The sequence below is a fragment of the Megascapheus bottae genome, chromosome 24 (genome assembly GCF_031878675.1).
Source record: "Megascapheus bottae isolate mThoBot1 chromosome 24, mThoBot2.hap1, whole genome shotgun sequence".
In the NCBI taxonomy this organism is placed as follows: domain Eukaryota; kingdom Metazoa; phylum Chordata; class Mammalia; order Rodentia; family Geomyidae; genus Megascapheus; species Megascapheus bottae.
In genome coordinates, this window is record NC_143532.1 from 11,980,139 (window position 1) to 12,007,626 (window position 27,488).

The 27,488-nt window shown below is 41.9% G+C and overlaps 1 protein-coding gene across 3 annotated transcripts in view; it reads right to left on the minus strand.

The window, feature by feature from the left end:
- Nfatc3 (nuclear factor of activated T cells 3) overlaps positions 1 to 27,488 on the minus strand; it is a 57,991-nt gene that overhangs the window by 28,411 nt on the left and 2,092 nt on the right. For 2 of the 3 annotated variants that reach the window (XM_090357394.1, XM_090357395.1), the window contains exons 2-5: positions 9,990 to 11,124; positions 6,700 to 6,862; positions 3,222 to 3,421; positions 277 to 449 (exon numbers count right to left, since the gene is read on the minus strand). In XM_090357394.1, the coding sequence (XP_090213520.1) occupies positions 277 to 449; positions 3,222 to 3,421; positions 6,700 to 6,862; positions 9,990 to 11,124 (1,671 nt within the window). Of the gene's footprint in view, positions 1 to 276; positions 450 to 3,221; positions 3,422 to 6,699; positions 6,863 to 9,989; positions 11,125 to 27,488 lie in introns of those variants that run through there. The other variant, XM_090357396.1, reaches the window with a different exon arrangement.

The window sequence follows — 27,488 nt, forward strand, 5'->3', positions numbered from 1 at the left end:
GCTGTCACTTGAACCAGAGTGTGACTTCTGGCTTTTTCTGTGTATGTGGTACTGAGGAATCAAATCCTGGGCTTCATTCATGCTAGGCAAGCTCTCCATCACTAAGCCACATTCCCAGTCATTCTTTATTATTTTTTTTGTTGGTTTAGGGCTTGAACTCAGGGTTTAGGCATTGTCCTGAGCTTTTTCACTCAAGGCTAGTGTTCTATCACTTGAGCCACAGCTCTAATTCCAACTTTTTTTAAATTTTCAAACATAACACACAAGTTTACTTACAGCACTCAACAGGTATAGAAGCTATTTGCAGAGAAAGGACTTTTCCACTGGGCTGTGGGATGTGTACACGAAATACAAGTCGGACTCTAGTATTCTTTCTGCCAATATCAGTTTCTCCTTTTCGAAGTTCTATGTCTGAATTGCGTAGCTTCAAAATACCTGCACAGTCAATACTAGGAAGAAAAAAAATAAAACTCACACACATACACACACACACATACAATTTACTAATAATAGTAGTTCTAAATAATTCAATTTCATGGTTATGGTTTTGTCTTTTAGGGAAGAATTAAACCACAATCAAGTTTATCTGGTGTTCCCCCTCCCCCCCCCCACCCCGCTTTATTTATTTATTTTTTTGCCAGCTCTGAAGTTTGAACTCAGGACCTGTCCTTGGGGTTTTTTTTAAGGCTATCGCTCTACAACTTTCTATCTGCGTAGTACTGAAGAATTGAACCTGAGTCTTCATGCATGCTAGGCAAGCACTTATTTTTTTGCCATTCCTGGGCTTGAGCTCAGGGTGTGAGCACTGTCCTTGGACTTTCTCAAGGCTAGAACTCTACCACTTGAGCCTCAGCACCATTTCTGGCTTTTTTTCTATGTATGTGGTACCGAGGAATCCAACCTGGGTCTTCATGCATACTAAGCAAGCACACAACCACTAGGCCAAACTCCTGGCCCACTTGGTGAGTTTTTTTTTTTTAAAAAAAACAGGTAATTCCTCCTCTGCCTCCTCCTCTTCTTTTTCTGCCAGTTCAGGCCCTAGGCACAGTCTCTCAGTTTCTTTTGCTCAAGGCTAGCCTTCTACTTACCACTTGAGCCACAGTGACACTTTTGGCATTTTCTAAGTAGTTTATTGGAGGTAAGAGTCTCATCGAAGACAGTTGCCAGTAGCTCATACCTGTAAATATTAGCTTCTCAAGAGGCTAAGAACCTGGCCCAGCGGCTCACACCTGTAATCCTAGCTACTTAGGAGACTGAGATCTGAGGATCAAGGTTCAAAGCCAGCCCCAGCAAAAAAGGACCTGAGACATAAATCTCCGATTAACCTCTAGAAAACAAGAAGTGGAGTTTGGCTCAAGGATAGGGTGGTAGTTTTGAGCTGAAAAACTAAGGGACAATGCCCAGGCCCTGGTAGGGTGGCAGCCTTGAGCTGAAGAGCACAGGGACAGCGACAGTGACCAGGCCATTCAAGCCCCGTGACCCACAAAAAACAAATAAACAACAACAACAAAAAACTCCCATAGACTTTTCATGCCTGGGCTGGCTTTGAACTACAATCCTAACAAACATCTTAGCCTGAGTGAGAAGCGAGATCCTATCATAAAATTAACCACTGAAAAACAGGGCTGAATAAGAATGGGAGGGGGATAAAAGTTGAGAACAATGAAAGGGGTGACAATGATCAAGAAGCATCAAAGTACATTAGATGCATGTATAGAAATATAAAAATGAAATCTCTTTATACAATTTATTATTGCTATTATTATTACTCAAGACTAGCACTCTAGGGGCCGGGAGTTTGGCCTAGTGGTTAAAGTGCTTGCCTAGCATGCATGAAGACCTGGGTTCGATTCCTCGGTACCACATATATAGAAAAAAGCCAGAAGTGGTGCTGAGGCTCAAGTGATAGAGCTCTAGCCTTGAGAAAGTCCAAGGACAGTGCTCAGGCCCTGAGCTCAAGCCCAGGACTGGCAAAAAAAAAAAAAAAAAAAGACTAGCACTCTACTAACTTGAGCCTTAGATCCATTTCTGGCTTTCTTGTGCTTAGAGATAAAGAGTCTCATGAGCTTTCCTGCCCCAGGGTGGCTTGGTACTAGAATCCTCAGATCTCAGCCTTCTGAATAGCTGGGATTACAGGTTTGAGCCAGCAGTTCTAATTTATTTTAATTTTATTAGCAGTGCTAATAAAACTTTTTTTCTTTTTGGTAGGTCATAGGGCTTGAACTCTGGGCCTGGGTGCTGTCCCTGAGCTCTTCAGCTCATGCCTACTGCCCTACTCCTAGAGTCACAGCCCCATTTCCCATTTTCTAGTGATTAATTGGAGATAAGAGTCTCAGATCCTTTTGTGCCCCAGCTGGCTTTGAACCTTGATCCTCAGATCTTAGCCTTCTGAGTAACTAGGATTACAGGCGTGAGCCACTGTGCTTGGCTTAATAAATAATAAAACTTTTTAAAAGACATTTGACAAATGAGAATGAACTGTTTATTCTAGTAGAAGAAATCTGATGAAAATCTACATATTTTATGTTTATCATCTAAGATAATGCTTGGCTAGTAGGATACACTCTATAAGTATTTGTTTGCTGAATTGAATTTTTTCTAGATATATGATACTATCCTTAGCAAATATGCTAGTTATTTGTATCTTTTACAGTTAATTTAAAACGATGAATATTTTATTTTATTTTTGTTAGTCCTGGGACATGAACTCAGGGCCTCAGCACTGTCCTTGGACTTTCTCAGGGCTAGAGAGCTACCATTTGAGCCACAGCACTACTTCTGGCTTTTTCTATGTATGTGGTACTGAGGAATCAAACCCAGGTCTTTGTGCATGCTAGGCAAGCACTCTACCACTAAGCCAAACTCCTGGAACCAAACATTTTATTTTTATACTAAAAGATGGAACAGAAGCCAGGAGTGGTGGCTCACGCCCGCAACCCTAACTACTCAGGAGGCTGAGATCTGAGGATCAAGGTTCAAAGCCAGCCAGGGCATAAAAGGACCCGAAACTCTTATCTCCAATTAACCTCCAGAAAACAGGAAGTGGGGCTTGGCTCAAGGGTAGGGTAGTAGCCTAGAGCTGAAGAGCTCAGGGACAATGCCCAGGCTGAGTTCAAGTCCCATGACCCACAAAAAGAAGAAGAGGAGGAGGAGGAAGAAGATACAGATTTATTATTTTCAAAAACTGTCTCAGGTAAAGAAATATTTGAGAAATGTGGTACCTGGCTGACATATTATTTTCAGGAAGAAGTGGAATTTCCAAAACTTTTGTACTGGCGATTATTATCTCTTGGCTTGCAGTAGCAACTGTCTTTCCAGTGATTCTATGCACCTGGTAAAATGCATGAGGTCGTAAATATCGGTCATCTGCTGTTCCAATAAACATCTGTAAATTTATTGGCTTTTCGCTGTAACCCAGAAGCTAATGAGGAAGAAGAAACATAAAAAGACAATTTATTATCCACACATTTTTTTTTAAATTAAAGAATTTATTAACATTGATTTTTACATCATATTTCAAATGATGTGTTTAACAAACAAGTACTCAAGAAAGGAATCTCTATATACAATCACTGGCACTTAGTTTTTAGAACATAATCAAAATTAGGCTAGGGGTTTGTATATCATAGGTACATATTGATCTATGTAATAAAACATTAAATTATCCACATAATTTATAGTAAGTTTGTATCAGTATCACATATACTATTATGTTTAAAAAAAATCTGTCAACCATCCTCCAAATTTGTCTAAGAGTTAGAAAACACTGAATATAAAACAAATGGATATGCTTTTTGTGTTTTTGTTTAAGCCAGTCCTGGATCTTGACCTCAAGACCTGGATACTGCCTTGAGCTTCTTTTTTTTTTTTGGCAAGTCCTGGGGCTTGAACTCAGGGCCTGGGCATTGTCCTTGGGCTTCCTCAACGCTAGAGCTCTACTTGGGCCACAGTACCACTTCTGGATTTTTCTGTGTATGTGGTACTGAGGAATAAAACCCGGGTCTTCATGCATGCTAGGCAAGTACTCTACCACTAGGCCAAATTCCCGGCCCTCGAGCTTCTTTTTTTCTGCTCAAGGCTAATACTCTATCCATTTGAGTTACAGCTTCACCTCTAGCTTTTTGGTCTATAGCTAAGAGTCTCACAGATTCAAAGCCAGCCTGGGTTGTCTTTGAACCACAATACTCAGATCTTTACCTTCTGAGTACCTAGGAATACAAGGGTGATCTACTAGTACCTAGCTATAATCTTTTGGAAGTGCTATTACACTTGGTTTGTTAGTATTCTGTTGAAGATTTTTGAAACTACAATTGTGAAGGACAAAATTTAGAGTTTCTGGGGCCAGGAGGGTGGCCTATTGGTAGAGCGTTTGTGTAATATGCATGAAGTGCTAGGTTCAATTCCTCAGTACCACATACACAGAAAAAGCCAGAAGTGATGCTGTCTGTGGCTCAAGTGGCAGAGTGCTAGCCTTGAGCAAAAAAGTGTCCAAGGACAGTGCCCAGTGCCAGCAACAACAACAACAAAAAAATCAGAATTTCTAATTTTTAAGTCTCTACCTCATTTTCTTTTTGACTTTTACTTTTTTTTTCTTGCTACTCAGGAGGCTTATGTGTGAGGATCATGGTTTGAAGCCAGCCCAGGGAGAAAAGTCCTCATGAGATTTTTAGCTCCAATTAACCACTCAAAACCTGGAAGTGGTTCTGTGGCTCAAGTGGTAGGGTGGTAGCCTTGAGCTGAAGAGCTTAGGGACAGTGCGCATGGGCACTGACAACCATCCTGCCGCGCCCCCCCCCCCCCAAAATGTTAGAAAACCATTCTTGATTTAGGATCTATGATTTTTTTCTTTGTTCTTTCCTTTTTTGTGTGTGGGTCATGGGGCTTGAACTCAAGCTATCCCTGAGCTGCTCTTCAGCTCAAGGTTACCGCCCTACCCTTGAGCCAAGTCCCATTTCCTGTTTTCTAGAGGGTAATTGGAGATAAGTCTCAGGTCCTTTTGTACCTGGGCTGGCTTTGGACCTTGATTCTTAGATCTCAGCCTCCTGAGTAGCTAAGATTACAGGCATGAGCCACTGTACCTGGCTTCTCTGTTCTTTATTTTATGTTAGTTCTTTTTTTCAATGTCTCTCTAACCAATTATATCTCAATCTGGGTCTTATAGAAGTGTCTTGAAGGAATTTCTCTCAGCTCTTCTGATTGCTACTCTAGTCTTCGGTAAATGATAGCTGAGAGTATTTCAGGTTGTTTCAATATCTATCAGGTAAAAGCATGACATGAACAGGTCAGCTCTCTTGGCATGCCTCTTTATTTATTTTTTTTATTTATTTTATTTTTTGCCAGTCTTGGGCTTGAGCTCAGGGCCCGAGCACTGTCCCTGGGTTTTCTCAAGGCTAGGGCTCTACCACTTGAGCCACAGCACCACTTCTGGCTCTTTGCTACGTATGTGGTACCAAGGAATCAAACCTGGGTCTTTGTGCATGCTAGGCAAGCACTCCACCACTAGGCCAAACTCGTGGCCCCGCCTCTTTATTTTTGGGATGGTGACATCTTCATATTTGGTGAAGTCTTACAAGTTTCAGAGAGATCGCTCTCCGTAACTCTCATTTATACTTTTGGCCCTTTTTTGCATTCACAAGAAAGTTTGAAATCCACAAACCATCAAAATCTACTTTTCAGCACAATGGAGGAGATAACTCAGCAGTATAGTGATACAGTCAGTGCCAACAGTTATTTTTGTAACAGCAGGACTAGAAGAGTAGTTCTAGGTCATGTAGTTTCCAAGCTTGAGATTTAATGAACTATTAATAACTTTTACAAATATTCTTCTGCTGCTGTATTATAGAAGAATTCTGACCCATGGTATCAAGTACAGAATGTCTATTATAGTATTAGACATATAATTAATAATGAACAACTGCTAACTATGAGACAGCATCCACAGATCTAGTCTGAAATTTTCTATGGCTCATCAAATGGATAAAAGGACTTTTTTTCTCTGTCAGTCTTGGGGCTTGAATTCAGGGCCTGAACACTGACCTTGGGATTTCTCAAGGCTAGAGCTCTACTACTTGAGCCACAGCACCACTTCCGGCTTTTTTTTTGGGGGGGGGGGGTTGAGGCATATGTGGTACTGAGGAATTGAACCCATGGCTTTGTGCATACTAGACAGATAGTAATAGCAATAAATTAGGAGGTCAAAGTAGAGAAGGGGAAAGAAGAAAAACAATTACTTAATTTTTCAGATCAAGGAGTCAATTCAAAACTGAAACATTGAGCTCAAACTCCTAATAAAGAGCTTGGGAGGACAGGCCTCATCCTTGTGAGTCATACACTCTACCACTTGAGCCATGTCTCCAGTCCTCAATAATTAATCTCTTTTTTTGAACAGCATAGGCTGTCCTCAAACTTGTAATCCTCCTGCCTCAGCCTCCCAGGCATTGATGTAGAGTCTACACTGAAAAATTTTTGTGTCAGCCAGACACTGGTGGCTCATGTCTATAATCTTTGCTACTCAGTGGTTGGAAGTATGAAGCTAGCCCATGAAGAAAAGTTTATAAAATTTTTATCTCTTAATGGAAATAAGATGCAATTCAAATTTTATGTTCTTTGTCTTAGGACTCTAAAAGTATCTAAATGAATAACCTGGTAAACCACTCACAATATAAGGTACCTGGAAAACAAGCCTCAAAAGTTTCATACCTTTACAACAGGATGTCCACCAGTAGATGCTTTGACTGCCCCTCGGCTACCTTCAGTTTCATAATGGGCTCGATGATGAGTTTTAGGTTGCACTTCTATTTTCAGTTCACATTGTCCAAAGTGAGCTGGTAAAGGCCAGTCTAGTGGAGGTAATGAAGATGTGCTATAAACAAAACACACACACAAAAAAATTTTACCATGCTATTATCTCTGAATCAAATCACTTATTTCCCATTACCAACATTTCTTCCTGTGGTCCTCCAAACCAAGTATTACAAAACAAAACAAAACAAAACCCACAAATCCAAAAATCTTCCCTTGGTAAGTTGTAAACTTTCCTTCGTAAGTTGTAATAGTAGGAACTGTAGGTACTTAACAAACCATTATTCAGGGCCTGGGCACTTTTTTTTGTTCAAGGCTAGCACTCTGCCACTTGAGCCACAGTACCACTTCTTGCTTTTTCTGTGTATCTGGCACTGAGGAATCAAACCCAGGACCTTGTGCATGCTAAGTGAGCACGCTACCACTAGGCTATGCTCCTGGCCCCAGGAGGCTAAGATCTGAGGATCATGATTGTCAGCCAGAGCAAGACAATCTGTGAGAATCTTATCTCCAATTAGCCATCAAAGCCAAAAATGGAGGTATGGCTCAACTTGAGCAAAAAAAGCCAAGTGAGAGTATGAGGCCCTAAGTTTGAGCCTCAATACTAGCATGAGGGGAGAAGGGAATACCAGTATTGGTAGATTCTCCCTAACTCTAGCTATTCAGGATGCTGAGATTAAGAGGATCAATGTTTGCAGCTAGCCAGGGCAAACAAATCTATATCCACATATCCAGCAAAAAGCCAAAACGTGAATGTGTGACTTAAAGGATGGAGCACTATGATTAAAAAAAAAAAAGCTGTAATCCTAGCTGCTCAGGAGGCTAAGATCTGAGCAATAAGGTTCAAAGCCAGCCCAGGCACTGAAGAACATGAGACAGACTTCAATTAATCACTAGAAAATGGGAAGTGGGGCTTAGCTCAAGGGGTAGGGCAATAGCCTTGAGCTGAAGAGCTCTGGGAAGCACCTAGGCCCAGAGTTCAAGTTCCATGACCCACAAAAAAAAAAAAAAAAAAAAAAGTTATGTACTGTGCAGTTAGCTCACACCTGTAATCCTAGCTACTCAAGAGGCAGACATCTGAGTACTGCAGTTCAAAGCCAGCCCAGGCACAAAAGTCTTACTGCCAATTAACCAAGAGAAAACTGGAAGTGGAACTGTGGCTCGAGGGGTAGAGCGATAGTCTGGATCTGAAGAGCTTGGGACAGCACACAGGCCCAGAGTTCAAGCCCCATAACTGACAAAAAAAAAAAAAGCCAAGTGAAGCTGGGCCCTGGTGTTCATGCCTGTAATCCCAGCTATTCAGGAGGTGGAGAACTAAGGATCAAAGAGAGCCTTGGCAGGAAAGTCTGCTAAGACCATTTTTTGTTGTTTTTGGCCAGTCCTGGGGCTTAAACTCAGGGCACTGTCCTTGAGCTTTCTCAAGGCTAGCATTCTTATTACTTGAGCCACATCACCACTTCTGACTTTTTCCTGTGCATGTGGTACCGAGGAAGCAAGCCCAACCAGGGCTTTGTGTATGCTATAGCAAGACAATCACTCACTAGGCCACACTCCTGGTCTGGAGAATCTTATCTCCAATTAACCAAAAAAAAAAAAAAAAAAAAAGAAAGAAAGAAAGCCCTCCAGCACTGTTGCTCAAATAGTAGAGCATGAACTTTGAACACAAAAGGACAGTGTCTAGGCCTTGAGTTCAAGCTACATACTGGCACAAAAACAACAAAAAAAGCCAAACAAGACTACAAAATCCTGAGTTCAAGTCCTTGGGGTATATACACACAGAGTCTTTAGCCTAGCTTAAGTCTTCCTACTATTAAGCATAGAAATATTAATCTTTTTGACCATTTTTCTGTACTAGTATTAGGGCTGGAATTCAGAACCTTGTGGTCTAGCTTCACCTTTCTTGCTTATTATATCTGATACTCTACCAGCTAAGCCACTTGAAGTTAGAATCTCACAAACTTCTACACAGACTAGTTTTGAACTGTTATCCTTCAAGTTTCAACGTCTTGAATAGCTAGGGTTACAGGGGTAAGCTGCCATCAGCATTCAGGAAAACTATTTCTGCTGCACCCAATAGGCAAATTCTTAACCAGCATAAAGCTGGAAGGAAAGGTGTGGTTCAAATGGCAGAGGGCCAGTTGTGAGCAAAATATCTGAATGAAGGAGAAAGGTTCTGAGTTCAGCCTAGCACAGCACAAAAAAAAGAAGGGGGGGGAGGGGGGAACAAATCCAAATTCAAACAACTGTGAGTGCCCTAAAATAATATTAAGATAAACTTATAAAGTTAAAAGACAAAGGTTAAGGCACAGTGACATGTACTTTAAGTACCAGTTACTTGGGAGGCTAAAGCAAGGTTGAGGCAAGCCTAGTAACAACAGCAGCAATATAGTAAGACCCTGTCTCAAAAAAGGAAGGAGGGAGGAAGGGAAGGAAGGAAGCAAAGGAGGAAAAGAAAGAGAGGGGAAAAGGAAGAAAAGGAAAACACAACCTGGTGATCATTTATGAGCTCTGCTTTGTAGGAGGTATGGGTAGGAGAATCAAGGCTCTATGCCACCCCCAGCCAAATGCGTAAGATCTTATTCAAAAGATAATTAAAGAAAAATGTAGAACTGGGGATATAGTCAAATATCTGCCTAGCAAGTACATGGGTTTAAATTCAATCTCCAGCGGCTGGGAGTTTGGCCTAGTAGTAGAGTGCTCAAGCCCAGGACTGGCCAAAATAAATAAACAAATAAATAAATTAGTAAAATTCCTTCTAGAGACCCTTACATAACTTATCTATAAATGCCAATATACTTTTAAAATTAAAACTTTAGTCTATCTAAAAATACTATGCTTTTCTTCATAGGAGTAGGGTTTGAACTCAAGATCTTGCAAGGCAGGCATCCAGCCCTTTTTTGCTTATACTTTCCAGATAGGGTCTCCCATTTTTGCCTGGAACCCATCTAGGACTATGATCCTCCTACCTACAGCTTCTCACCTTGCCTAATAATACTTTTAAGATTTAAAGAAAAACAACTGACTTCTAAGTTACTTATCTGGTATAATTTTTAAAAGGAAGGAAAGGGGGAAAAGGAGACAGGAAGGGAAGAAGTACCATTCCAACCATTATAAATAAATAATGGAGTTATATGCTACCAATGACCGATAAGCATGAAAAATATTAGCAGCCACTTCCAACAACTCACCGAAATATAGGGGTATGGCCAGGCTTTGGCTTGCTCCAAGTAAAAGGTGAAGGAACTGAAAGAAACTGGTCACCAGATGAATCTTTCTTTAAAGGATACTGAGATCCAAGACCATCATCTATTGAACTCTCCCGGGATGGTGATAAACTTCCTTGATCATCTGAACAAAGCTCTAATTTTCCTGGTAGTATGACAGTTTGATCTTCAGAAGTCTTCCTTGTTTTCAAAGGGATATCAGTCTCTACACAGTACTGATATGGAAAAAGTGCAGGACCAATACCTGATCCACTGTGTACAGAAGCACTGAGCCAGGTATCTTCTGTTATACTTCCCCTAGGGGAGTGACCAGGAGAAGGAACAGGTGAGTGATGGGGTGAAAGGGAACCAGCATAACAAACTTCTGCACTGGAGTGCCGCCGTTTCCCACAGGGAGAAGTGGGCCTTGATGATGGTCCTGAGGCTGGCCTGGGGCTCAGCCAATTTTCATCAGTGATACTGGATCTAGGAGAATGACAGGGAGATTGCCTGGGTGACAACGAGTGTCCAAGTCCATACTGTTGATGCCAGGACTCTTCTCCAGAGCAGCCTCCTGGAGAGCCACCTGGAGAAGTCAGAGGAGATCCAAGAGTAAACCGGGAAGCAGCTTCATTCAACTCAGAGTCCACGTCATCATAAATGTGTGAAAGAGATTCACAAGAAGATGCATCTGAGAACCAGCTCCTAGAAGAAATGCTGCTGGCAGGACTAGGACTAAGGGAAGATTCCCGGTAGGATGGCTCAAGAGGAAGATAGAGATGATCTCTAGAAGGTCTTTCCAAGTATTCCCTTTCTGGATCATTTATATGTAGGTCATCTTCATGTACATCTGTTTCCTGATGACAATTAGGAGAGATGGATGTAATTTGAATACTTGGGCATTCGAAGGGTTTGGGACCACCTAACGAGCTGTATTTAGAGTCAGCAACACCACCTGCTCCTTCATAATTTTTGTGACCTTGAAGTTGAAACGACGATGACAAAACAGAAGAGTGAGACGGTAATCCATGATGTGGTAAGCAAAGTGATGAGTTTAAAGTAGATGGAGGTGGGTCTACATTCAAGATGTAAATGGAAGCACAATCATCAGGCTCAATATCTGGGGGGATGGCAAAAAAAGTCAACAAAGCAAGAAATTAGACAGTTTCAGATGTATAAATTATTAAGAAAATAATAATCTTGGGAGGAAATAGTAGTACCTGAAATGTATGTCATTAGCTCCATTAAAGGGTGGTTTGAATGAATCTATTTGCTTCTACAGATATATGTATTTCTTTACATATCTATTTTTTTTTATTCCTGTGTCTTCAAAATTGCTTATCATGGGGCCATGAGTGTGGCACAGTAGAAGTGTTTGCCTAGCATGCATGAAGTCCTGGGTTCAATTCCTTAATACCACATACACAGAAAAGTCCAGAAATGGTGCTGTGGCTCAAAAGGTAGAGCCTTAGCCTTGAGAAAGCTCAAGTAAAGTGTCTAGGCCCAGAGTTCAAGTCTTAGGACTGGCAAAAAAAAAAAAAAAAAAAAAAAAAAAAAAAAGGTTGATCATGAAACAGTCTTAAAATGAGTGCTTATTATATAAAAGAAATAGTCATATTTGTTTAAAAACAGAACTCACAGGATGCCATAATCATAGAAACTGAACCTTATTTAGAACTCATAGGTTAAAATGGAGTAAAAGATAAAAAAAAGTATTTGAAAGGTAGATTGTTTTGTTTTGCTTTTTTTTTTTTTTTTTTTTTTTTGCCAGTCCTGGGCTTGAGCTTAGGGTCTGAGCACTGTCCTTGGACTTTCTCACGGCTAGAGCTCTACCACTTGAGCCTCAGCATCATTTTTGGCTTTTTTCTATGTATGTGGTACTGAGGAATTGAACCCGGGTCTTTGTGCATGCTAGGCAAGCTCTCTACCGCTAGGCCAAACTCTCAGCCTGTTTTGCTTTTGTTTTGGCACTGGAAACTGAACCCAAGGGTCTTGTATGCCAAGTATGTGCTCTATCACTGATCTGTACCTCCAACCTGAAAGACTATTAACAACAGCAACAACAACAACAAAAAATGTTGTGTTTATGTGTGTTGTAAGAATGTATATAACATGAATATATAAAAATAGATATATACATATAAATTAAACATATAATTTATACATATTCATACACCAACTTAGGCCACCTAGAATCTAACCTACCACTGCCATTATTATTGTGTTTTATTTGTTTTTTTGCCAGTCCTAGGGCTTGAACTCAGGGCCTAGGTGTTGTCCCGGAGCTTTATTACTCTGCCACTTTGCACCACAATGCTACTTGTTCTAATAGTTAACTGTAGATAAGAGTCTCACCAACTTTCCTGTCAGGGCTGGCTTTGAACCCTAATCCTCATATCTCAGCCTTCTGAGTAGCTAGGATTACAGGCTACTATAACTAGTGCCCAGCTGGATATATTTATAATTCAAATTGACATTTCTTCCTCTACAATCATATCATCAAGAATTCATGTCTATTCATAGTGGACCAGGTTACAAAAGCCACAGGATACCACTAGACTGTATCTCAATAGGAAAGAATTCATCAGGGCAAAAAAAAAAGCCTGCTTGAATTAGGATGTTGTGTTCTTGTTTAGTTTCCTTGCTCACAGATAACACTCTACTACTTGAGTCATGTCCTAGGTCCAGTACTTTGCTAGTTAGAGACCTTTTCCCAAAAAAGTTATATAATAGAGAAAAAGAACATATGATATATATGGTCCTTACTAATCATCAGAGAAATGCAACTAAAAAATCACAATCAGATATCACATCACATCCATTAGGAGTCTACAACTTAAAAAAAAATGGAAAATAACAAATGCTGGAGAAATCTTAGAGAAATGGAGAAACTGGAACTCTATGTGCTATTGATGGTAATATTCTGAAAACAGTTACCCTGTAATCTTGTAATCTCAGTATTTGGGAAGCAGAGTTCAAGGCAAAAAAAAAAAAAGGAATTTTTGAGCTCGACACAGTAGCTCAGACCTGTAATCCTGGCTGATCAGAAGGGTCACACTTGGAAGCCAACTCAAGCAAAATGTTTGCATGATCTCTTCTCAACCAACAACTGAAAGCAGTATCTCATGCACATCATCCCATCTATAAAGAAGACAGAGATCAAGAGGACTGTCCCACTTGGAACAAAGAAAAAAAAATTGCAAAAAAAGTTGCAAGTGTGGTTCAGCATTAGAGTACCTGCCTAACAAGAAAAGCCAGCACCACCAAAACAAGAAAAAGGGGGGAAAAATCATATGACCCAGTAATTCTACTTTTGGGTAATACATCTAAAAGAACTGAAAATTGAGTATCAAAGAAACATTAGTAAAACTGTATATTTATCAGTGTTAATCATAATATCAAAAGGTAAAAGCAAACCAAGTATCCATCATCAAATAAACAAAAAGTGATGTTATCTCCAAAAATATACTACTTAACTATAAAAAGCAAGAGATTTCTGGCACATTCTACAATGCGGATAAACTTTGGAGTCACGCTGGGCATCGTGGCTCATGCCTGTAATCCCAGCTACTCAGGAGGCTGAGATCTGAGGATGAAGGTTCAAAGCCAACCGATGTACAAAAGGACCTGAGACTCTTATCTCCAATTAACCTCTAGAAAAAGCAAAGTGGGGCTTGGTTCAAGGATAGGGTGGTAGCCTTGAGCTGAAGAGCTCAGGGACAGCGCCCAGGCTGAGTTCAAGCCCCCATGACCCACCAAAAAAAAAAAAAAGAGAGAGAGGGGGAGGGAGGGAGAGAGGGAGAGAGAGAAAGAGAGAGAGAGAGAGAGAGAGAGAGAGAGAGAGAGAGGGGGGGGGGGGAGAGGGAGAGAGGGAGAGAGGGAGAGATGAAGAGAGGGAGAGAGGGAGAATTTTAAGCAAACATTTCAAAGTCATCAAAACAAAATTTGGACAAAGTTCTGTTTTGCCATTTTACCAAGTGACACCAATGTCCAAGCTCTGAAATGGATAGATACAGCTACTACAGACTCACCATGATAAATACATAGACATCCACATTTCCAACTCTAGAATTCTCATATTGATGGTGCTTCAGAAATCTGACCTTTCAAGACTCATTTGCTCTATGTTCTGTTAACCACGAGAGGGGCCCCAGTGAATCACACAGTGAGCTGGAAAACACAGGTTACCTATGTCTACTTTTTATAAACCAATAGATGACAAAATAGTCTGTGAGACAATCAGACCGTCCATTGCTATTCTATAGTGTAAACGCTACAATTATTATTTTGGTTGTTGTTGGTTGTGGAACTTGAACTCTGGGCCTAAGTGTTGTCCCTGAGCTCTTCAGCTCAAGGCTTCCCACCCCACCCCTTGAGCCACAGTGCCACTTCTAGTTTTGAGGGGCTGTACTAAAGTTTGAACCCACAGCCTTATGATTTTAGGCTGGTGCCCTACCATTGTCCTAATAATGTTTTGTTTGTGCCCATTCTGGGGCTTGAACTCAAGGCTGGGCATTATCCCTGGTTGCTTTTTCCTCCCCTCTCATGGCTAATCTACTACTTGAGCCAGAGCTCTACTTCTGGCTTTTTGGTAGTTAACTAGAGATGAATCTCAGACTTTTCTGCCCCAGTTCATTTCAAACCTCAATCTTCAGAACTCAGCTTTGGGAGTAGCTAGGATTATAGGTGTTAGCCACTGATGCTTAGCTTAAGAATGGTTTTAGTGCCAAGTGGTTGGCCTAGTGGTAGAGTGCTTGCCTAGCATGCATGAAGCCCTGGGTTTGATTCCTTGTTACCACATACACAGAAAAATCCAGAAGCTGTGGCTCTAGTGGTAGAGCGCTAGCCTTGAATACAGAGAGGCTCAGAGACAGTGTCCAGGCCCTTAATTCAAGCCCAGGACTAGAAGGAAGGAGGAAGGGAGGAAAGAGGGAGGAGGGAGAGGAGGGAGGGGAGGGAGGGAAGAGAGGGAAGAGAGGGAAGAGAGGGAGGGAGAGGGAGGGAGAGGGAGGGAGAGGGAGGAAGAAGGAGGAAGAGAGGGGTGGAAGAGAGGGGAGGGAAAAGAGGAGGAAGAGAGGGGAGGAAGAGAGGGGAGAAAGAGATGGGAAGAAGAGAGGGGGGAAGAGATGGGGGAGGGAGGGAGGGAGGGAGGGAGGGAGGGAGAGAGAAAGAGAGAGAGAGGGAGAGGGAGGGAGAGAGAAGGAGGGAGGGAAAGGGGGGAAGAAAAGGAAGGAAAAGGTTTATATAGCTTAAAACTTTTTAATGTATAGTGATGTGATTCAAATTCTAGTTTTTCTTTTTTCTTTTTCTTGGTCAGTCATGGGGCTTGAATTTGGTGTCTAGGTACTGTCCCTGGGCTGTTTTGTTCAAGGCTAGAACTCTACTACTTTAAGCCTCAGCTCACTTTCAGTTTTCCTGGTACCTAATTGGAGATGAGTCTCTTGGAGTTTCCTGCCTAAGGGTGGCTTTGAACCATGATCCGTAGATCTCAGACTAGCTAGAATTATAGGCATGAGCCACCACCCTCTGGTGAAATTAAAGGCTTTTTTTTTTTTTTTTTGGTCCGTCCTGGGGCTTGAACCTGAGCCTAGTCACTGCTTTTGAGCTTTCTCAAGGTTAGCATTCTACCACTGGAACAACAGCTCCACTTCCAGCTTTTTCTCTATATGTGGTACCAAGGAATCAAACAGTGCATGCTTGGTAAGCACTATACCACTAGGTCACACTCCCAGCCCCGAAATTCTAGGTTTTATTTTTTTGTGTTCTTGTTTAGCCAGTTCTGGGGACTGAGCTCAAGGCGTAGGTATTGTCTTTGAGCTTTCTCAAGGCTCTACCACTTGAGCCACAGCACTAATTTTGGCTTTTTCTGTTGATGTGGTACCAAGGAATGGAACCTGGGGCTTCATGCACATTAGGCAAGCACTCTACAACTAAGCCACATCCCCTGCCCCGACTTCTAATTGATGCCCTAACAAATTAGTGACAGTTCTAACTTTACTACTACTACTACTATTATTTTGTTGGTTGTGGGGCTGGAACTCTGAGCCTGGGCACTGTCTCTTAGCTTTTCAGTTCAAGGCTACTGCTCTACCAGAGGAACCACAGTGCCACTTCCGGTTTTCTGGTGGTTAATTGGAGAGTTTCTCAGACTTTCATGCCTAGGTTGGCTTTGAACCATGATCCGAGATCTTAGCCTCCTGAGTAGATAGGATTACAGGTGTGAGTCAACAACACCTGGCTCTAATTTCATTACATTTTAAATGTAATGAACACCGTGATTTTCTTTTGGTGTTGGCTTAAATTTAGGATTGAATTTAGGGTCTAGGAAGGGATTCTATTTAGGGCCTGAATGCTGTCCCTGAGCTTTTTTGTTCAAGGCCAGTGCTCTACCACTTGAGCCATAGCTCAATTTGAAAGAATATGCAGGTAAACAAAGAGGACTGAAAATACATATTTACCCGGTCTTACGGAAATGCTAATAAATGACAGTAGTGAGTGCTGTAAGATGGCACACTCACAAGAACAACAAAAAAAAAGGTGATGAAACCATGGAAATAAAATTTTCAGTCAGGGCAGCTGGGAATGTGGCCTAATGGTAGTGTGCCTGCCTAGCATGCATGCATGAAGCCCTAGGTTTGATTCTTCAGTACCATAGAAAAGGCCAAAGACCGGCAAAAAATAAACTAAAAAGTTTAATGAGTAGCATCCCAAATCCCCACATCTCCCCACTGTATACTACTGGATAATTTTTCCTTGAAGCAGAAGACAAATTTTTCTGAAGAGAAATGGATGACAAAGAGCCTGGACAATGACACACATTGAAAACAAGGTGATGAAATAAGTCTCTCTAAAACTTGTATATTGAAATCCTAAGTGTTTTTACTCCCTTGGCTCACAGAATAACAGGCTTCGGTCTGTACGCAATAGACTAGAAGATTGCTCTCATGGGAATCTAATTAGCCTAAGAGAAAAGACCTGCAGATAATGATATCAAGAGTGTAACTAGTGAAAAAAAAAAACATCTGAGGATTGTAGTTCTAAGCCAGCCCCCGCACTAAAGTCAGTGAGACTCTTATCTCTAATTAACCACCAGAAAACGGGAAGTGAGGCTACAGCAGTAGCCTTGAGCTGAAGAGCTCAGGGACAACACCCAGGCACAGTTAAAGCCCCACAACTGGGAAAAAAAAAAAATCTACAATGCCTATAATTAGCAAGGACAACTTGTGACTATAGAGTAACCAATAAAATTTTTGTGCCTCATTTTTAAAATAGGCAGATAGTAATGATCATCAAAACATCTGGGACGGTGAGTTTGGCCCAGTAGTAGAGTGCTCACCCAGCATACCGAAGACCTGGGTTCGATTCCCTGGTATCACATAAATAGAAAAAGCCAGAAGTGGTGCTATGGCTCAAGTGGTAGGGCCCTAGCCTTGAAAAAGCCCAAGGACAGTGCTCAGGCCCTGAGTACAAGCCCCAGGTCTGGCAGAAAAAGAAAAAGAAGGAAAAAGAAAACATCTGAAAAAGTTTCATCATCAAAGAAAGACAAAAAAAGAGAAGAAATGCAGAAGGAAAAGACTATGCAAAATAAGATGAAACCACAAAACGAAAAACAGAACCTATCCTTAAGTGCTCCCCGAAAAAGAGAGATGATACTGCAACCCTTAAATAAGTATGTGTGCTTATTTAAAAAGATTAAAGAGGGCCGGGAGTTTGGCCTAGTGATAGAGTGCTTGCCTAGCATGAATGAAGACCAGGGTTCAATTCCTCGGCACCACATAAATAGAAAAAAGCTGGAAATAGTGCTGTGGTTCAAGTAGTAGAGCTCTAGCCTTGAGAAAGCCCACGGTCAGTGCTCAGACTCTGAGTTCAAGCCCCCAGACAGGACAAAAAAAAAAAAAAAGAGTTGGACACTCCTAGCTAATGTCTGCAATCTTAACTACTCAGGAGGTTAAGACCTGAGGATCATGGTTCAAAGCCAGCCTGTGCACAAAAGTTCATGAAGCTCTTATCTCCAATTAAATACCAGAAAACTAGAAATATTGTTGTGGCAACTGGAAATGTAGCCTTGAGCTACCGCTCTACCTCTTGAGCTGAAGAGCTCAGGGACAGCACCTAGGCCCAGAGTTCAAGCCCCACAACCTACAAAAAAATAAAAAATAAAAATAAATAAAACGATTAAAGAATCATTAATTCCCATAACTCAAAGAAGAAGCAAAAAATTATTCTTTCTCCCTAATTCAGCCCTGTTTTAATAAAATAAATCCTTGCTAAAACTTTCGAAAAATAAATAAAAACATAAATATTTTAAAAATTAGTATGTAGCTGGGCACTGGTAGCTCATGCCTATAATCCTAGCTGCTTAGGAGGCTAAGCTCTGAGGATCATGGTTCAGAGTCAGCCTGGGCAGGAAAGCCTGTCTGATCTTATCTCCATTTAATCACCAAAAAGCCAGACTGTGATCCAAGCCCCAGGACTGACTGACTGGCTGGCTGGTTGGCTGGCGTGCACACGTGTGCGTGCTCTCTCCCTCTCCCTCTCTCCCTCTCCTTCTCTCCTTCTCTCCCTCTCTCCCTCTCTCTCTCCCTCCCTTCCTCACTCCCTCCCTCTCTTTTAGTGCTGGGGATCTTAGCTTGAGTAACAGAAAGCCTGCCTAGTAAACACTACACCCTTCAAGTTCAAATCCCAATACTGCCACAAAACAAAGCAAATTTAAAGGAAGTATTTTACAGGATGGAAATGTGGCTTAGTAGAGTGCTTGCCTAGCATTCATAAAGCCCTGGGTTTGATTCCTCAGTACCACATAAACAGAAAATGCTGGAAGTGGTACTGTAGCTCAAGGACAGTGCCCAAGCTCTGAGTTCATGCACAGAACTGGCAAAACGAAAGTAAGTATTTTATGGGGCCAGGAACATGGCCTAATGGTAGAGTGCTTGCCTTGCATACACAAAATCCTGGGTTCAAATCCTCAGTACCACATCCACAGAAAATGCCAAAAGTGGTGCTCAGATGGTAGAGCACTACTAGCCTTGAGAAAGCCTAATGACAATGACCAGGCTCTAAGATCAAGCTCCAGGACTGGCAAAAACAACAACAACAACAACAACAACAACAACAAACCAGTATTTTACATGTAATGCAGGTCAACAATACTGAAAAAGATTGTAAGACTATAATCTGAAATTAACTCAATTTCAGAGCTCACATATTCCTATTTTTCATTAAACAGAGAAGCTGATAAAACCAAAGGTGTGCACATGTATGCCTTTGTGTGTACGTGTGCGCACACGTGCGCAAGTGTATCATGGGGCTTGAACTCTGGGCCTGGGCACTGTCCCTGAGCTCTTCAGCTCAAAGCGACCCCTCTACCACTTGAGCTGCCGTGCCCAGCCCTAGATGGTTTTTTTTGGTTTCTGCCAGTCTTTTGCTCAAGGTTATCACTCTACTACTTGAGCCACAGTTGCACTTCAAGCCTTTTCTGTTTACGTGGTACTCAGGAATCAAACCCAGAGCTTCATGTATGCTAGGACAACACTCTGTCTACTAAACCTCATTTCTAGCCCTATAAGGTGTTTTTGGTTTGTTTTTTTTTTTTTTTTTTGGCCAGAACTGGGGCTTGAACTCAGGGCCTGGGCACTGTCCTTGGACACTTTTTGCTCAAGGATAGCACACTGCCACTTGTGCCACTTGAGCCATAGTGCCATTTCTGGCTTTTTCTGTGTATGTGGCTCCAGGGAATCGAATCCAGGGCTTCGTGTATGCTACCACTAGGCCATGCTCCCGACTCAAGAAGTTTTTTTCTGTTTATGTAGTACTGAGGAATAGAACCCGGGGCCTCTTGCATGCTAGGCAAGCACTCTACCACTAAGTCATGTTCTCAACCTCTAAGAAGTTTTTAAGATACTGAAATACAAATATGTGATGTTAAAGCTCTCACTGTACATTTTGTAGAAAAATGAAGCCTTCAATTTACTTCTTCAGTGTGCTGGGATTTCAAGCTTTCACTGACTTATGGTTCCTTTTCACACAGGAAGACCAACATCTAGAACAGGCTATAAATAAATAGAGCCGGGTGCAGTGGCTCACACTTGTAACCCTTGCTACTCAGGAGGCTGAGATCTGAAGATCAAGGTTTAAAGCCAGCATGGGCACTGAAGACCGTGAGACTCTTATCTCCAATTAACCACTAGAAAACCAGAAGACGCTGTGATTCCAAGAGTAGTGTGACAGCTTTGAGCTGAAGAGCTCAGGGATAGCGTCCAGGCCCAGAATTCAAGCCCCATGACACACACCAAAAAAAAAAAAAAAAAAAAAAAAAAAAAAATCAAGCATAAGTTGTTGGTAAACTATCAGTTCATAGGATGTACTACTTAAAGCATATAGCTCCAAAAGTTCTGGCAAACAGGTGAAAGCCATACAATATAAATATACAAACATTATCAGAAATACTTAAATACATGCAAACTCATATGTGAGTTTAAATAATGGCATTTACAAAACCTTGCTCCTGCTTGTGACTCTCTTCAGCCTCCCTGAATAAACTCACTCCTCTTAAATTCCACTGTTACTTGAATCTCATATGGCATGCCTGGGCCAATTTGATGACTTGGATTTAGTTTTAGAAGCCAGGCTTACTGCCAAGCCTGCTGTGTCTACTCCCCTGACCCACCAAGACAACACCTCTCTTATTTATGTTACTGCCCTGAGCAAACTACTACTTACTATCAAATGAGGCTCAACCTGCTCAGGTTTCCTATCTCTTGGAAGTAATGTAATTGCCTTTACAACATTATGGCTTCCTTAACCCCACCTCTTATTTAAAATACAATATTATCATATTGAACCATTCCACTTTTAACTAGCAATAATGAGAAGGAAAGCAACAATGCAAAGCATTTCTTAAAAGGCTTGTTTTTGTGTATCAAATCAGTATTTGTGACTCATACAAGCCTTACTGGATCCTTCACAATGTCTTAGCCATTGACATAATAAACAAGTTTTAGCTTTTATTTCTTTTTCCTCTCTGCCAGTCCTGGGGCTTGAACTCAGGGCCTGAGCACTGTGCTTGAGCTCTCTCAAGGCTAGAGAGCAACCACTTGAGCCACAGTACCACTTCCTGCTTTTTCTAGGTATATGATACCGAGGAATCAAACCCGGGTCTTCGTGCATGCCAGGCGAGCACTCTACCACTAGGCCAAACTCCTGACCCCTTAACTTTTTTTTCATTTAATAAGACAACTACAGACTACTCAGGAAGCTGAGATCTGAGGACTGTAGTTCAAAGCCAGCCTGGGAAATAAAGAACTTGAGACTCTTATCTTCAATTAATCACTAGAAAATGAGAAGTATAGCCCGGTGCTGTGGTTCACACCTGTAATCCCAGCTACTCATAAGGCTGAGATCTGAGGATCGAGGTTCAAAGCCATCCAGGACACTAAACAACTTGAGACTCTTATCTCCAATCAACTACAAGAAAGAATTGGGGGCCGGGAGTTTGGCCTAGTGGTTAAAGTGCTTGCCTAGCATGCATGAAGACCCGGGTTCGATTCCTCGGTACCACATACATAGAAAAAAGCCAGAAGTGGTGCTGAGGCTCAAGTGGTAGAGCTCTAGCCTTGAGAAAGTCCAAGGACAGTGCTCAGGCCCTGAGCTCAAGCCCAGGACTGGCAAAAAAAAAAAAAAAGAAAGAATTGGGACTGTGGCTCAAGGGATAGGGTGGTAGCCTTGAGATGAAGAGCTCCGGGACAGGGCCCAGGTCCAGAGTTCAAACCCACAGAAAAAACCCACACAAAACAAAACAAAACAAAAACTACAGTGGCTCGGAGCTTGGTAGAGTGCTTGCCTAGCATGCACGTTTTATTCCTCAGTATACACAGAAAAAGCCAGAAGTGATGCTGTGGTTCTAGTGTGGAGCACTGGCCCTGAGGAATGCCCAAAGACAGTACTCAGACTCTGAGTTCAAGCCCCAGGAAAGACCAAAAAAAAAAAAACAAACTACAATTTAACCTCTATGAGCTAGTCACAAAGTATGACAAAATAGCTCTTCTTTACTGGTCAATGGAAAACCTTAGAAAACATAGGAGTACTTCATACCCTGAGCAATGTTTTCAATAAAACATTAACACTGACACTTTTTCCCTGACACTTATTCATAAATTTCAACCATAAAACTCATCTGACTAGAGGAGGGGCATTAGAAGGGAAAAACTGGGAGAAAAAGAGGGAAGAGGTGACATTGTTGAAAAGGAATTATATGCATGCTAGGTGCCAATGGTTTATGTCTGTAATCCTAGCTACTCAGGAGGCTGAGATCTGAGGATCGAAGTTCAACACCAGTCCAGGCACCAAAGTCTGTGAGACTCTTATCTTCAATTAACCACCAGAAAATCGGAAGTGGTGTTATGGCTCCAAGTGGTAGAGCACTAGCCAGGCCCAGAGTTCAAGCCCCATGACGGACCCCTCCCCTCACAAAAATGTGTAAAACCAAATATTCTAAAATATAACTAAGTTTTAAACTTCTGGATCTTTAACTTGTTCCTGCCTCTTTAGTGTTTGTTTTGGTGCCAGTCCTGGGGCTTGAACTCAGGGACTGGGTGCTATGCCTGAGCCTTTCTGCTCAAAGTGAGCACTCTATCATTTGAGCTACTAGGCCTTGTCCCTGAGCTCTTCAGCTCAAGGCTACCACCCTACTCTTGAGCCAAGGCCCACTTCCCATTTTCTTGAAGTTAATTAGAGATAAGAGTCTCAGATCCTTTTGTTCCCAGGCTGGCTTTGAGCCTTGATCCTCAGATCTCAGTTTCCTAAGCAGCTACAATTACAAGTATGAACCACCATGCTCTGCTGTTTGTTTATTTTTTTGCAATCAATTGGAGGTAAGTCTCATGGACTTTCCAGCACAAATTGGCTTTGAACCATGCTCTTCATATGTTAGCCTCCTCAGTAGCTTTTTTAGTGTTTTAATTTACTACTATATAGAGAAGAGTTCAGGAAAAAAAAAATTTAAAGCTGATCTGGTTAGGATTCAGTGGCTCAAGCCTATAATCCTAGCTACTCAGAAGGCTGACATCTGAAGATCATGGTTCAAAGCCAACCTGTGCTGGAAAGCTCAGGACAAACACACATATAAATTAGTTCAACTGTTTTTTATGTGTGCTTGCTTTGGTGGCTCATACTTGTTACCTGATCTGGAAGGATCCTGATTTAAAGCCAACACCAGACAGAAAAGTCCAAGATACTCCATTTCTAACAAACCATCAAAAAGTAAGGGTGGAGGCATGGTTCAAGTGATATAATGCTAGATAAAGAGTATTACCTCTTAAAAAGAACCACTGAACTAAGATGGGGCTAAGAGCTTTAAAAATACTAAACAAGTTTGTTTTGCCTGTCCTGGGACTTGAACTTGAATTCAGGGCCTGAGCACTGTCCTTGGATTTTCTCAAGGCTAGAGCTATAGCTCTTGAGCCACAACCCCACTTTCGGCTTTTTCTATGTATGTGGTACTGAGGAATGGGACCTGAGTTTTTGTGTATGCTAGGCAAGCACTTCACCACTAGGCCAAACTCCCAGCCCCCACAAGACTTTTTTTTTTTTTTTTTGGCCAGTCGTGGGCTTGAGCTCAGGGCCTGAGCACTGTCCTTGGACTTTCTCAAGGTTAGAGCTCTACCACTTGAGCCTCAGCACCATTTTTGGCTTTTTTTCTATGTATGTGGTACCGAGGAATCGAACTGGGTTCTTCGTGCATACTAGGCAAACACTCTACCACTAGGCCAAACTCCCGGCCCCCCCTTTTTTTAACTTTAAATAAATAATTGCAAAGCTACAAAATAAATTGCCTGATACAGTACAATTATAATGAGCAAATGAATCAGATCTCCAAGTACTAGACAAATGGAAATAATCATATAAAGCCACGCCTGTAATGCTAGCTACTCAGGAAGCTGACACCTGAGGATCACAGTTTAAAGCCAGCCCAGGCAGGAAAGTATGAGAGACTCTTATCTCTAATTAACTACCCCAAAACCAGAAGCAGAGCTCTGGCTCCAAGTGGTGGATTACTTGAGCAAAAAAAGCTCAGGGTCAGTGCCCAGGCCCTGAGTTCAAGCCCCACAACTGACCAAAAAAAGAAAAGGAAAAAAAAAGAGAAAGACAAGAAAGAAGAGGAAGGAGAAGGTAGGAGAGAGGAAGGAGAAGATGATACTATATATCTTATAGCACATATTCTCCCCAGCACCCCAGTGTTTCTGAAACCTGCCCAGGTCCAAAAATCTCGGAGATTCTTATCGCCAATTAACAAGGGAAAAGACTAGACTTATGGTGGAGTACCAGCTGTAAGAGGGGTAAGAAGCCCCAGCAAGAAAAGAAGGACTTCAATTTAAGCCCCGATATAAGCATAAAAAAAGTAAGTCAGGGGGCCGGGAGTTTGGCCTAGTGGTTAAAGTGCTTGCCTAGCATGCATGAAGACCCGGGTTCGATTCCTCGGTATCCCACATACATAGAAAAAAAGCCAGAAGTGGTGCTGAGGCTCAAGTGGTAGAGCTCTAGCCTTGAGAAAGTCCAAGGATAGTGCTCAGGCCCTGAGCTCAAGCCCAGGACTGGCAAAAAAAAAAAAAAAGTAAGTCATTGACCAGTGCCAGTAGCTCATGCCTGTAATCCTAGCTAGTCAGGAGGCTGAGATCTCAGGATCATGGTTCAAAGCCTGCCTAGGCACAAAAGTCTGTGAGACTCTTATCTCCAATTAACCACCAGAAAATGGGAAGTGGTACTGTGGCTCAAAGTGTTAAGAGTGCTAGACTTGAGCTGAAGAACTCAGGGACAGTGCCCAGGCTCAGAGTTCAAGCTGCACAACAATAATAAGTCACAAAACTATTCAATGTAACCAATGCACCTTGAATAATTTCAGGTATACTCAAACAAGCTTGTTCAGGGTCCTTGCTATAAATCCAGCTCCTTGTCTTCTCTCTACTACCTCCCACCAAATATTTTTAAAAAATCTTTTCCCTCTATGGAAATTTTTAGGTACTCCAAGTATTTTCAAACTTTCTGACAGAAGACCAAAATTAACAAAAGCTGCTGTTTTATAGAACTAATAAAATCCAAAGATCTCAATGTTCACCAATTTCTTCTACCATGAAAAAAATAGTGAATACTGACTCAAAACTTTAGTATTTATTCATTAATTCAACAAATTCTAGGTGTCAAATATGTAAAGGTACTAATACAACCAAAAACCATATTCAGGCCTTGTTTCTGCTCAAGAAAACTACATTCCAGAGAGGAAGAAAACAAACAAACAACAAACACACTGATACAACCCAACAACAATTTGAATTCTTCAGTCCTGGGCCTGGGCACTGTCCTTGGGTTTTTCTCAAGGCTAGCGCTCTACCACTTGAGCCACAGTGCCACTTACAGCTTTTTCTGTGAATGCAGTACTGAGGAATGGAAACCAAGGCTTAATGCATACTAGGCAAACAGTCTACCACTAAGCCACACTCCCACAGCATTATAACTTAGCTTTGATGTTCGGAAAAGCACAATAGCCAAAGGGTAGAAACATCCCATCAATGGATGAAGGGATACACAAACTGTGGTTTCTGTGAGTATGTGTACAGAAATGGAAATCTTATGAGTGGCAATGTGGCTAGTTATTAGCCAGTCAATGTGGAACAATGCGTAGGCCTTAAGAACGGCAAAGAAAAAGAAAAAAAGAAAGGAGGACCAGAAGTGTGGCCTAGTGGTAGAGTGCTTGCCTAGCATGCATGAAGCCCTGCCCTGGGTACGATTCCTCAGTACCACACACACAGAAAAAACCGGAAGCAGCGCTGTGGCTCAAGTGGTAATGCACTATTCTTGAGTGACAAGTGTCCCCAGGACTAGCCAAAAAAAAGGACAGGGAGAGAGAGGGAGAGGGAAAGAGGGAAAGAGGGAAAGAGGGAGAGAGGGAGAGAGGGGGAGGGGGGCAGGGGGAGAGGGGGAGAGGGGGAGAGAGGGAGAGAGGGAGAGGGAGAGAGGGAGAGAGGGAGAGAGGGAGAGAGGGAGAGGGAGAGAGAGAGAGAGAGAGAGAGAGAGAGAGAGAGAGAGAGAGAGAGAGAGAGAGAGAGAGAGAGAGGATGCAATGGAAATTCCTTTTTCTCTCTGTCTCTCTCTCTTTTTTTTTTTTTTTTTTTTTTTTGATAGCCTGGAAGCTATCCTTCGGCTTTTTCACTCAAGGCTGGCACTCTACCAATTGAACCATAGCTCTACTTTCAGCTTTTTGGTGGTTAATTCCTGCCAGGGCTGGCTTCAAACAGGATCCTCCTCAGCCTCCTGAGTAGCAAGAATTATATATGTGAGCCACTAGCACTCATGCATTACTAAAATTTAAATACCAACTTCATTTTAAGATGATTTATTTTAAGTATTCCACAGTAATATTCTCTCTCTCTCTCTCTGTCTCCCCCCCCCCCCTCCCCAGTCCTGGGGCTTGAATTCAATGCCTAGGAATTGTCCCTGAGCTTCTGCTCAAGGCTAGCATTCAACCACATGGGCCACACCACTACCAGTTTTTTCTGTTTCTGTGGTACTGAGGAATTGAACACAGGGCTTTACGAACACTAGGCAAGCCACAGTAATATTCTTTTCTTTTCTTTTTTTGTGGGTCATGAAGCTTGAACTCAGCCTGGGCGCTGTCCCTGAGCTCTTCAGCTCAAGGCTACCACCCTACCCTTGAGCCAAGCCCCACTTCCCTGTTTTCTAGAGGTTAATTGGAGATAAGTCTCAAGTCCTTTTGGGCCGGGAGTTTGGCCTAGTGGTAGAGTGCCTGCCTAGTAGGCACAAAGACCAGGGTTCAATTCCTCAGTAACACATAAATAGAAAAAAAGCCAGAAATGAAATAGAAAAAAGCCAGAAATGGTGCTGAGGCTCAAGTGGCAGAGCTCTAACCTTGAGAAAAAGACCAAGGACAGTGCTCAGGCCCTGAGTCCAAGCCCAGGAAAAAAAAAAAAAAAAAGTCTCAGGTCCTTTTGTACCAGGGCTGACTTTGAACCTTGATCCTCAGATCTCAGCCTCCTGAGTAGCTAGGATTACAGGCATGAGCCACCGTATCCGGCAAGCCACAGTAATTTTCTTTAGAAACTTTTAAAATTATATGTTAGACTATTTAAAATGAACTTTTAGTTGTTCATGTTCACACTTGGAAATTACAGTTATAAATCAAATTATAAACTTTAGTTCCTTCTAAACTGTGTATGTATTAGTACTAGGGTTTGAATACAGGGCCTGATGCTCTCTCAAGGTGCTCATGCTTGGTCAAGGGTGGTGCTTTATCACGTGGGTCATGTCTCTAATTCAACACTTTGTTAGTTAATTGGACATGGAGTCTAGCAGATTCTACTGCTTGGGCTGGCTTCAATTTCTCCCAGTCTCAGCCTTCTGAATAGGCATGAGCCACTGGCTCTTTTAGTCTCCCTTTAAGTATCAAAATGTTTTTCCTTAACAAAATTATCTAAA